The 12,321-nt window shown below is 44.4% G+C and overlaps 2 protein-coding genes across 2 annotated transcripts in view; both read right to left on the bottom strand.

The window, feature by feature from the left end:
* The window catches only part of LOC122968122 (NACHT, LRR and PYD domains-containing protein 12-like), a 311,421-nt gene that overhangs the window by 263,625 nt on the left and 35,475 nt on the right, over nucleotides 1–12,321 (bottom strand). The gene's annotated exons all lie outside the window — the stretch shown is intronic.
* slc31a1 (solute carrier family 31 member 1) lies at nucleotides 508–11,338 on the bottom strand. The gene is made up of 5 exons (XM_044333182.1): nucleotides 11,148–11,338; nucleotides 5,385–5,536; nucleotides 5,199–5,271; nucleotides 4,914–5,082; nucleotides 508–2,469 (listed from the first exon to the last, which is right to left on the bottom strand). Exons 2-5 carry the CDS (start codon nucleotides 5,532–5,534, stop codon nucleotides 2,268–2,270), a joined length of 594 nt encoding a protein of 197 aa, XP_044189117.1. The 5' UTR covers nucleotides 5,535–5,536; nucleotides 11,148–11,338; the 3' UTR covers nucleotides 508–2,267.

Genomic DNA, 12,321 nt, shown 5'->3' with positions numbered 1-12,321 from the left:
ACAGGTCGGTGTGAGACACGTTTCATCTGATCACTCAGTTATCAACACAGAGGATCAATAATAACAATTATTTTATTTATAGATCACATTTCAAGCATCACAGATCACCTTCACCAACTCCAGCTGGTGCACAACTGCTGGAGTCTAACTGGAACTACTGGTCAATCTTAAAGCATTAAACGGCTTTGCTGTAAATTACATGAAGGACTTACTGACCCCTCAGATGGGTGGACGGGGCATCTTTAACAATGTATTGTATTTTAAAAGCTTGTTATATTATCCATTGTGTCAAATCTTCATCTGAAAAGTAACTAAAGCTGTCAAATAAATGTAGTGGAGTAGAAAGTACAATATTTCCCTCTGAAATGTAGAAAGTAGCATCACATGGAAATACTCCAGTAAAGTACAAGTACCTCAGTGCAGTACTTGAGTAAATGTATTTCAGTGTTATTGAAGCTTTATGAAAACTATCTGGAGTTTATTTGTTCCACAAAGACGAGCTGATGATGAGTTTCTTCATAAACTGTTTTATTTTTTTGTTTATTTTTTTTTGAATGATTCCAGCATTTATCACAACAATTAAAACATCTGACACTTTAATATTCTGGTAAAACAGTTTCCTTCACACAGTTTTCATCATGTTTTAATCATAAAGCCGCACTTCATTTTTCACCAACATCAACACGACGATTCACACTGAGAGGAAACACTGAAACCTGTTTAAACTGGTCTGATGGACAGAAGTATGTGGACACCTTTAGACAGGCCTCTGTAGTTGTGCTTTCTCTTAATGTCATTTATCCAAAACGTGCAACATCTGCAGATCAAACTTAAGCCACAATTTCTGCAAATTTTGTAAATAAAATTTTGCTCAGAGAAATCCAGTAACCACAATCTGTCCCTGCAGCCTGATTGGTCCAGTAAGTAAACTCCGCCCACCTCTCAGTGCGACTTGATGTAAAAAATAAAAGATAAAAATAAATCACAATAAATCACAAAGACAAATATGGAAGGCCATTTCAGCCAGAAGAAAGGATAACTGAAGTTAGGAATTAGTCCTTCTGATCATTCCTGATAATTGATCCTGTTGCCGGTGGAAACGAGCTTCCATAAACACATTTATTCTCAGACTCGACAACAAGTAGAGAGACAAAAGTTTTCAAGTTGATATAAAGTGAAATCAGTAGAGCCTCGATGTTAACGACACATTTTTTGTTTTGTCGACATTGAACAGCAGCACCGAAAAATCAAACACTGGCCTCCAGTCAGCAGCGGTCGGGACGTTTCCACGTTCAGCCACGTTAAGGCAGCAGGTGTCGCAGTTAAGGACGACGGTGGCCAAACAAAAACTGATTATAAAATGTCATTTCTGAAATTTATCTCTAAATATGTTGACTGATGAACTCAAGAGGCGGCTGATTCATGATGTTTTTAGTTTTAAAATAAAACCGGGCAAATAATCAAAGAACAAAACAACGTAAACTTTAACTAAAATTAAAAAATCTAAATAAGCATTTTGTGAAACATCTGAACTCTGATTGGCTCTTCTGAACAGCTCAGCAATAAAAGATACATTTATAAATTTATACTTTTATGAAATTCAGGCTAACAGCTGGTTTCATGCTGAGTTTATTTTGTTTCAAAAGAAAAATGTAGAAAAGAAAAATAATCAGGTGATATATTTTATACATCATATAAACAAAGAATCTAAAAGAAACGTTAATAAAACATCTATTCCCTAATAAATTATACTGTTTAAATGCTGTTCTGTGATTGGTTGCTCCTCTGAACCGCTAACAATGCTAACTAAAATAACAAGTGTATGTAAGCTATGTTTGCTAACGTTTTGGCTAGTAGCAGCTAGAGCTAACCTTCCAGTTGACATGGCACTAACGAGGAAATAAAGACAGAACAAGCTGATTTGGCCAATCAAAGACATCCGAGGTGATCTGAGCTGTGATTGGTTGGTTCGCCCACCTGCAGATGTTCCCCCCAAAAAAGAAAAAGATGAAGAAAAAGATGTCTGTGGCAGAAAAGACACACAATAAGTGCGATGAGTCGTTTTCCGGCTAACTACAGTCGTTAGTGTGCATGTTAACGTATAACGAGGTTTTAGCGTGGTTACCGTGGTCACTGAGTAACAGCTGTTTGTAGTTTAGTGTCTCGCGCTCCATTAGCACATTGGCTAGCGTTCATCGATTGTGATCAGCAATTATCGAACCTCATGACAGGAAGCTAACTAGCACGCGAGCTAACGGGCTAACAAGCTAATGGCAGTGCTCGGTGATATCAACGACCACGGCCTTCCTCCAGCTGAACAAGAAGTAGCCCATGCCGGCGCCAGCTGCCACAGCGATGCAGAGGTAGCCGTTGTAGGTCATGAAGACGAGCATCAGGAAGTAGCTGACGACCACCTGAAAAATGTGTAGCAGCGTCTGCATGAAGTGGGCGGGGCTTAGCATCCGCTGCCTGAGAGGACAAGAGGAGAGAGTTAGTGTCACTGTTAGCATCATCTTTATTCTGATTAGTAGCACTGTTAGCATTAGTATTAAAGATAATGATATATTACTGTTAGCATCACTGTCAACATTAGCGGTGCCATTCATCATAAACCATTTTACAATTGTCAGATTTGTAGCTCTGTTAGCATTTTAGATCATTTTACTCTATATATGCTGTTACTGTTAGCTAGCACTGTTAGCATTAGTAGTACTTAGTAGTAGTAGTAAAAAATTACATTTATTGTCTTCAGTTAGATTAATATTAGTACTTTGGGCAAAATGAACGTAGCAATGTATTGTTAGCAATAGCATTGATACATGTTTACACAAGCTGTTAAGTTTATTAGCTTTAATGTTAATGACATTTCACCACCATTAGCTTAAGCATTTAATTTTTCACATTAGCAGTGTGGTCATTAGCATGTTACCATATATCAAATCCAGGAAAGTTAAATACAGTTAGCTTTGTTGGCACCATCCACAGCATTTCTCTCTTCTTAATTTGTGTTATGATTGTTAGCATTAGTGTTAGCATAATTAGCTGTCCTGGACCTTCTCACAGTGATCACAGGGCAGTTTAATGAAGTAAAGTTCCACCTTGAGGGTGCTACACCAGAGACAGGAAACAGCAGGAGCTGCTCAGGTCTGAGTGACATCACCAGTTTCAACACTTTAACACCTGAATTCCATTTTCCTATTTTTGTTATTGATTTTTAAATAGAAAATGAAACCTTCTCAGTTTGATCACATGACGTTCAGCATCTCAGATGCTGTTAAAAACTAACAATGAACATTTATCACTTATGTGCAATAATAATGTACATTTGTATTTTTTAATTTCATCTGACTGCTGCTGCTCTGTACCCGCCCACTGCCTGCTGCTCTGTACCCTCCCACTGCCTGCTGCTCTGTACCCTCCCACTGTCTGCTGCTCTGTACCCGCCCACTGCCTGCTGCTCTGTACCCGCCCACTGTCTGCTGCTCTGTACCCGCCCACTGTCTGCTGCTCTGTACCCGCCCACTGTCTGCTGCTCTGTACCCGCCCACTGTCTGCTGCTCTGTACCCTCCCACTGTCTGCTGCTCTGTACCCTCCCACTGCCTGCTGCTCTGTACCCTCCCACTGTCTGCTGCTCTGTACCCTCCCACTGTCTGCTGCTCTGTACCCTCCCACTGTCTGCTGCTCTGTACCCTCCCACTGTCTGCTGCTCTGTACCCTCCTACTGTCTGCTGCTCTGTACCCTCCCACTGTCTGCTGCTCTGTACCCTCCCACTGCCTGCTGCTCTGTACCCTCCCACTGCCTGCTGCTCTGTACCCTCCCACTGCCTGCTGCTCTGTACCCTCCCACTGTCTGCTGCTCTGTACCCTCCCACTGCCTGCTGCTCTGTACCCGCCCACTGCCTGCTGCTCTGTACCCTCCCACTGTCTGCTGCTCTGTACCCTCCCACTGTCTGCTGCTCTGTACCCTCCCACTGCCTGCTGCTCTGTACCCTCCCACTGTCTGCTGCTCTGTACCCTCCCACTGTCTGCTGCTCTGTACCCTCCCACTGTCTGCTGCTCTGTACCCTCCCACTGCCTGCTGCTCTGTACCCTCCCACTGTCTGCTGCTCTGTACCCTCCCACTGTCTGCTGCTCTGTACCCGCCCACTGCTTGCTGCTCTGTACCCTCCCACTGCCTGCTGCTCTGTACCCTCCCACTGTCTGCTGCTCTGTACCCTCCCACTGCCTGCTGCTCTGTACCCGCCCACTGTCTGCTGCTCTGTACCCTCCCACTGTCTGCTGCTCTGTACCCGCTCACTGTCTGCTGCTCTGTACCCTCCCACTGTCTGCTGCTCTGTACCCTCCCACTGTCTGCTGCTCTGTACCCTCCCACTGCCTGCTGCTCTGTACCCTCCCACTGTCTGCTGCTCTGTACCTGCCCACTGTCTGCTGCTCTGTACCCTCCCACTGCCTGCTGCTCTGTACCCTCCCACTGTCTGCTGCTCTGTACCCTCCCACTGCTTGCTGCTCTGTTGATGTTGACGAAGACTCAGAGTTCAGATGCTCCGATCAGAACCTGATCATGTTCAATATAAATCAATCAGTCATCAATATCAGTCTGAACGGTCTGATCAGAGCATCTCAAACAAAGCAGCTAAAGATCATCAGATGTAGAAAGACCAAGAACCAGAAGCAGAACCTGAACCACAACCAGAACCTGAACCAGAACCCTAAGTTACCTGATAGAGAGTCCTGAGAGGCGGGACTTAACTCCAACAGGAGGCTCCGCCCCCTCCAAACCCTGACTGTCAGTCATTAAACTGATGGTGAACACATGACATGTATGATCACATGACTGATGATCACATGACTGATGATCACATGATAAAGTTCTAAACTGCACAGCTGCTTCAGTGTAACGCTGGCCACCTACCCGACCGTCTTGTGCGTCTCCATCAGTACCGTCCCATCAGCCCCGGGCAGCGGCATCGAGTTGTAGCGCACGTTGACCTGACTGCGCCGCAGCAGCGCCTCGCGGCCGATCTTCAGCCCCTCGTACAGGATGGCCAATAGGAAGACACCAATACACGCTCCCACCATCTCTGATTGGACGAGAGGAGGAAGAGGGGTTAATACATGTTGAATAAAATACTTCATATACAAGTTTATATCATTTGTAAAAATCATTAGAAATATATATGAACATAAAATAACTGACCTCCAGGAGAGTTGATGAGCAGTCCGGTGAACAGCAGCTCCACGTTGTTGTAGCCGAAGTAAAAGGTCATCGCCTAGGCAACAACAGCATGAGCATGTTAGCACCTTTCTGTATTTGGCTACTCCATATTAGCATGCTAACGCTACATGCTACTGTCATGACGCAGCGATAAGCTCCACCCCTTACCATCCCTCCGTGTCCACCACACTTCCCATCAAGCCCTCCTCCGCCTCCGTGGTCATGGCCGCCGTCGGTGGGCGGAGCCATGGTGTGTTGATGGTGGTGGGTGTGGTCCATCTCCATGGCGGTGTGGTTCATATGGTTCATGTGGTCCATGGCTGCCAGGCAACAGCCAATCAGAGAGAGGGAGAAGAGAGGAGCCAATCAGAGAGCAGTTTGAGGTGAACAGAGCTGCAACCAACGATTATATTCATTATTGATTAATCCGTCGATTACTTTCTCGACTAATTGATTAGTTATTTGGTTCATAAAATGGATCAACGTTGTCCAACATGACGTCCTCTAATGTCTTGTTTTGTCCGCAACTCAAAGATCTTCAGTTTACTGTCAGAGAGACGAAAGAAGCTGCAGAAACACTCAGCGGACCGTCAGTCACTTTAATTAACGATAATTATCTACAGCTGATCTCATCAGACGCTCAGATACATGTTATCAATACGTTTCTACTGATCAGGATCACTGAGGACAGATCAAAGCTTTGATTATTATTATAGATTATAGATTATAATCCTGAGAGCAGCGTCCTACCTGTCCGACTCTTCCACTCAGAGTGAAGCCGACTCCACCACAGACACTAACTGGACATGATGACATCACAGCCGTAACCACGGTAACGGCCTGACATCCATCACTGACCAAACGACCCTGCTTTAATCTGATTGGCTCTAGGGCCCCGGGGCTACCAGAGGCAAGGCGAGCCAATCAGAGCGCTGCAGAGTGCCGTCTGCCATCAGCCAATTAGATCACGGCATTATTAATGCTATCAGGAAGGACAGTCGTCGCCGGCGGCAACGCCTGTTTCCTGTTGTTAGTGGTTGGTGATGTCAGCTTAGCTCTGAGTTACAGATGTGAATGTCTCTGACAGTTAGCGTGTTAGCGTGTTAACGTGTTCTGTTCACTTTGAGTGAGTCTTGTAACCCTGGCGACGCGTTTTGTTTACAGCTTCAGCAACGCAGCGTTTTAAATTCATTACGCTGTGATTTGTGCCCACAGCTTCTTCTCCATAGCAACAGCAGCAGAGACGACGGCGACAGAGCTGCTCTGATTGGATCAGAATGACAGAATGAACGAGAGCGTAGCGACTCAGTCACTTCCTGTGTTTACATCTCACAACCATTGAACAGGTGTTCATGCAGGTTAGACGCATTAACAGCCACCTTCACAGCAACAGCAGGACGGACGCGGTGGGGGCGGAGCCTCTGACGTTAACGCCTCAATAGTGTTTCTGTAATAACTCTCACGGCCAGAAGAGGGAGACAAAAGTCCTGAAACAGCTTTAATGTTTAAGAACAGACTCAATGTTTCATGTTAGAGCCTGACCGATATATCATCAGCTGATATCACAGATATATATCGCTATCGGCGTGTATCTTGTCCGCATGTGCTGATATTTTTTGAAGTTGTATCGGCAGCATTTTATGTTTATTTCGTCCTTCTTCTTAATTGAGGTTTTCCTCCATTAAACGTCTTGGTCACAAGTGTTTTATAACCACGTTTGAGGATCATTATATCAGATTATGGGCTGATATATTGATATCTGAGCTCAGAAGACAAACAGCAGCAGGAAGCGCCACATATTGAACTTCCTGTTTAACCTCTCCCGCTCCCCGAGGATGCCGGCGTCCGCTGGTGAATTTCCTGTCTTTCAGAGGCTGCGGCGGCCCTGATGGATCAACGACCGGCCTGTTGGAGATAAATATCGCTCCTCGAGGGTCACTAAACCCAAATCTGTGTAACAAATGATGTCGACACGAGACGTGACCGAACATTCTTCATATTCTGTCACCATGACGTCCTGACTCTTTATTAACATCAACATTTAAATATTATTATTATTATTATTATTTATAGATTTATATCAAAACAACAGCTCTAATTAATCTGCAGATTTAATCACACACTCACACACACTCACACTCACACACTCACTCACACACACTCTCACACACACTCTCACACTCACTCACACACACTCTCACTCACACTCACACACACTCACACTCACACACTCACTCACTCACACACACTCTCACACACACTCACACTCACACTCACACACTCACTCACTCACACTCTCACACACACTCTCACACACACTCTCACTCACACTCTCACACACACTCACACACACTCTCACACTCACTCACACACACTCACACTCACACACTCACTCACACACACTCTCACTCACACTCTCACACACACTCTCACACACTCTCACTCACACTCTCACACACACTCTCACACACTCTCACTCACACTCTCACACTCACTCACACACACTCTCACTCACACTCTCACACACACTCTCACACACTCTCACTCACACTCACACACACTCTCACTCACACTCACACTCTCACACACACTCTCACACACACTCACACACACTCTCACTCACACTCACACTCACTCACACACTCACACACACTCTCACTCACACTCACACTCTCACACACACTCTCACACACACTCACACACACTCTCACTCACACTCACACTCACTCACACACTCACACACACTCTCACTCACACTCACACTCACTCACACTCTCACACACACTCTCACACTCACTCACACTCTCACACACACTCACACTCTCACACACACTCTCACACACACTCTCACACACACTCACACACACTCTCACTCACACTCTCACACTCACACACACTCACACTCTCACACTCACTCACTCACTCACAGTCTCACTCACTCACACTCTCACACACACTCTCACTCACACTCTCACACTCACACACACTCACACTCTCACACTCACTCACACTCTCACACTCACTCACTCACTCACACTCTCACTCACTCACACTCTCACACTCACTCACACTCTCACTCACTCACACTCTCACACTCACTCACACACTCTCACTCACACTCTCACTCACACACACTCTCACTCACACACACTCTCACACACACTCTCACTCACACTCTCACTCACACTCACACTCACTCACACTCACACTCACACTCTCACTCACACTCTCACACACACTCTCACACTCACTCACACTCTCACTCACACTCTCACTCACACTCTCACACACACTCTCACACACACTCTCACTCTCACACTCACACTCACTCACACTCACACTCTCACACACACTCTCACACTCACACACACTCTCACACACACTCTCACTCACACACACTCTCACACACACTCTCACTCACACTCTCACTCACACTCACACTCACTCACACTCACACTCTCACACACACTCTCACACTCACTCACACTCTCACTCACACTCTCACTCACACTCTCACTCACACTCTCACTCACACTCTCACTCACACACACTCACACTCTCACACACACACACTCACACTCTCACACTCACTCACACTCTCACTCACACTCTCACTCACACACACTCACACTCTCACACACACACACTCACACTCTCACACTCACACACACACACACTCACACTCTCACACTCACACTCACACTCTCACACACACTCACACTCACACTCTCACACTCACTCACACACTTCTTTATAATGTTTAGTTTTTATAAATATAAAGAAGAAGAACGGTGACGATTTTCTCTGCCAGTTAATCTGCAGATCAATATTTAATTGATCGATTGATCGTTTTGTGTCAGAGAGTCTGATTCATTATGACCTGATGACTTCAACAATAATCAATTATCAGATGATTAATTTTCTGTTGATCGACTGATCGATTGATCTGAAGACGTTTGTGTTTCTAAAGCAAACGATGAATCAAATAATCAATAATTATCAAGTATTGATTGCGTCTCTGTCTGTTTTCCTCTGATAGGAAACAGTTTTATGGTTCAACTCAGAGACTTTAACCTGCTGAACACGTCATCGTCCAATCAGAGAGCAGGAGCACGGCGACTGACCCCGACCTTTGACCTGTACCAGACACGTCCTCACCTGCAGGTGAGACATGTGACATCACGTCCTCACCTGAAGGTCAGACATGTGACATCACGTCCTCACCTGAAGGTCAGACATGTGACATCACGTCCTCACCTGAAGGTCAGACATGTGACATCACGTCCTCACCTGCAGGTCAGACATGTGACATCACGTCCTCACCTGCAGGTCAGACATGTGACATCACGTCCTCACCTGCAGAGTGAAGACGTGTCTCGTACAGGTCAAAGGTCGGGGTCAGTCGGGTCAGGTGAGGACGTGATGTCACGTGTCTCACCTGCACACTGCAGCTGTCTTCTTCTTCAGACTCATAATCAATCACTGCTGATCATCTTTCTGATCCATCAAATCAATCAATCGATCAGTAGATCGACAGAAGAACTGAAACTAACTGTTTGAACTATTTTGAGAATCGATCGATCGTTTCATTGATTTTTAAAGAGTCTCGTGTGATGATGAACTTAAAGATGACGTCACTGTTTCCTGACGATCAATCGATCGATTTCTCCTCCTTCAAAGTGATGAAGATGAATCTTCTTCATATTTTATAAACATCAGATGTTCTGCTGCGTGTTTCTTGTGTTTCTTTGTTTGTGTGAGATTATTGATCAGTTTATTGATCAGTTTATTGATCAGTTTATTGATCAGTTTGTGTCTCAGGTTTTTATCAAACCGCCGGCTTTGATTTTACTGTTTAATTATTTTATTTAATGTTTGTTTATCACTTTTATTGATGAGTTTCTGTGTGAAGCGTTGATATCTAAGTTATTGATGATTATAACAACAATAATATCTTTATTATTCATGCAGAATCCAGAATCAATAACTAATAATCATAAAATAAATGTTCTTTATTCTTCATGTGTTGATTGAAGCTGAATCAATGAGCTGATCAGAAACCATTCTGATCATCAATCAATCATTTCAGTCAGATTTATGTTTAATAAATATAAATATTTATAAAACATAAATAAAAACAACAAAACACGTGAAGAAGAGCTGCGACTGTTTTCTGTCAGATTATTGTTTAGTTGATCGATTGATCGATTTGTTTATAAAACATCAGAAACTCAAAGAGTCTGAGGACAGACTGTTCTGCAGACTGATTGATTTATTGATTTATTGATTGATTGATTGATTGTTGTGCTGGATTGATGAGTGAATATTTTTACTGGCTGACATGTTTGTTTGTTCAGTGAAGCTCATCGATCAGTTATGATCAGTTATGATCAGTTATGTTATAAACGAGGAAATGAATTTTTCCCACGATGCTGAATCTGGCAACATCTGCCAACTTTGTTCTGCCTTGCACGTAGGTATGCGCGTGCACGGAGCACACCTGCTCCGACAGAGCACCACCTCGCGTGCACATCGGCGTGCGTCGCCTCCACCAATCACTGCCCGTAAAAACCCTTCGAACCGGATCCCCCCTTTAAAACCCCATCGGCTGGTTCCGATCCAGCAGACGCAGCCGGCGGCGGAGATTAACGGAGATCAGGGAGATCAGGTCCTAACGGGGCCGGTTCGCGGGAATCAGGACTCACCAGGTGGTTTCTAAACACGCCGAACTTACAACAAGACCCGATCTGTTCCCGAACAGCCACAAGTTCGAGTCCCACACGTGCGTGTTTGGCTGCGTGCAAGAAATCTTTAAACTGTGACATTTTTCAATGCAGTTCGGTGTGATAGCCGCCAGAGCGCTAGCAGCAGAGGTCACACACACACACACACACACACACACACACACACACACACACACCGTCAGCTCACCTGCGGAGGTTCCGGTGTTTCTTCTACTTCTTTTCCTCCGATTTGGCTCAAAAACAAGAAACTAAAAATAAAACAGGAGAAGAAGAAGAAAGAGAAGAAGAAGAAGAAAGTCTGTCGTCTCCTCAACTTCTCCTCACCGCCGTCTACTGCGCCGCCACTTCCGCGTCCTGCGTCATGACGTCTATACGCAGCACAGAGGGGAGGAGCTTATAGTAAGGGGAGGATGGCTCGTGTCTTCCAGTTTGGACCAATCAGGAGGCGAGTCCTGCCGTTAAGGGGCGGGGCTTTATGGGAGCCACGTAAGCGGTGTTTATACTGAGTCAGCTGATGAGCGCGTGCAAAGGTCTCATTTATGATGTATATAGAAAAACTTAATTATTATTTTAATTATTATTTATATCAAATTTAAGTTATTTCAGTTTTATTGTCATTAAATGACAGAAAACCAAACTAATAAAGGTAATAAAATAGAAGAAGAAGAAATAAATCACGTTACGCACTGTATGACAGCACGTGTGGTGACGTCACAGCACCTCATTCTGTTCTGACTGTAATTATGGGATGTTTTGTGTTCAGTTCTTGTCTGTGTGGATGAATGTGATGCAAAACGTTGCTGATGCGTTGTGATGATGTTCTGAGGAAACAAACAGAACAAAACATGAAATAAAACTTAATTAACTTAAAAATGTGACGATGAATAAAGTGTCAATCAGTAGTGAATATATCAGTAGTGAATATATCAGTAGTGAATATATCAGTAGTGAATATATCAGTAGTGGCAGCGCGTTGATCAGCAGCTTCACTGGTTTAACAAGCTTCTGTGTTTCTGCATGTTGTAACTGCACATCTGCTTCCATCTGCTAAACATCTGCTTCCATCTGCTAAACATCTGCTTCCATCTGCTTCCATCTGCTAAACATCTGCTTCCAGTTGCTTCACATCTGCTTCCATCTGCTTCCATCTGCTAAACATCTGCTTCCAGTTGCTAAACATCTGCTTCCAGCTGCTAAACATCTGCTTCCAGCTGCTAAACATCTGCTTCCAGTTGCTTCACATCTGCTTCCAGTTGCTTCACATCTGCTTCCATCTGCTAAACATCTGCTTCCAGTTGCTGCACTGAAGCTTCAGATCAATAAACTCCTCTAATGATGAGACTGAAGTTTGTTGGAGATTA

Source organism: Thunnus albacares, chromosome 18 (assembly GCF_914725855.1).
Source record: "Thunnus albacares chromosome 18, fThuAlb1.1, whole genome shotgun sequence".
NCBI classification, from domain to species: domain Eukaryota; kingdom Metazoa; phylum Chordata; class Actinopteri; order Scombriformes; family Scombridae; genus Thunnus; species Thunnus albacares.
The sequence above is the reverse complement of the archived record's forward strand: the minus strand, read 5'-3'. Positions and strand labels throughout refer to the sequence as shown.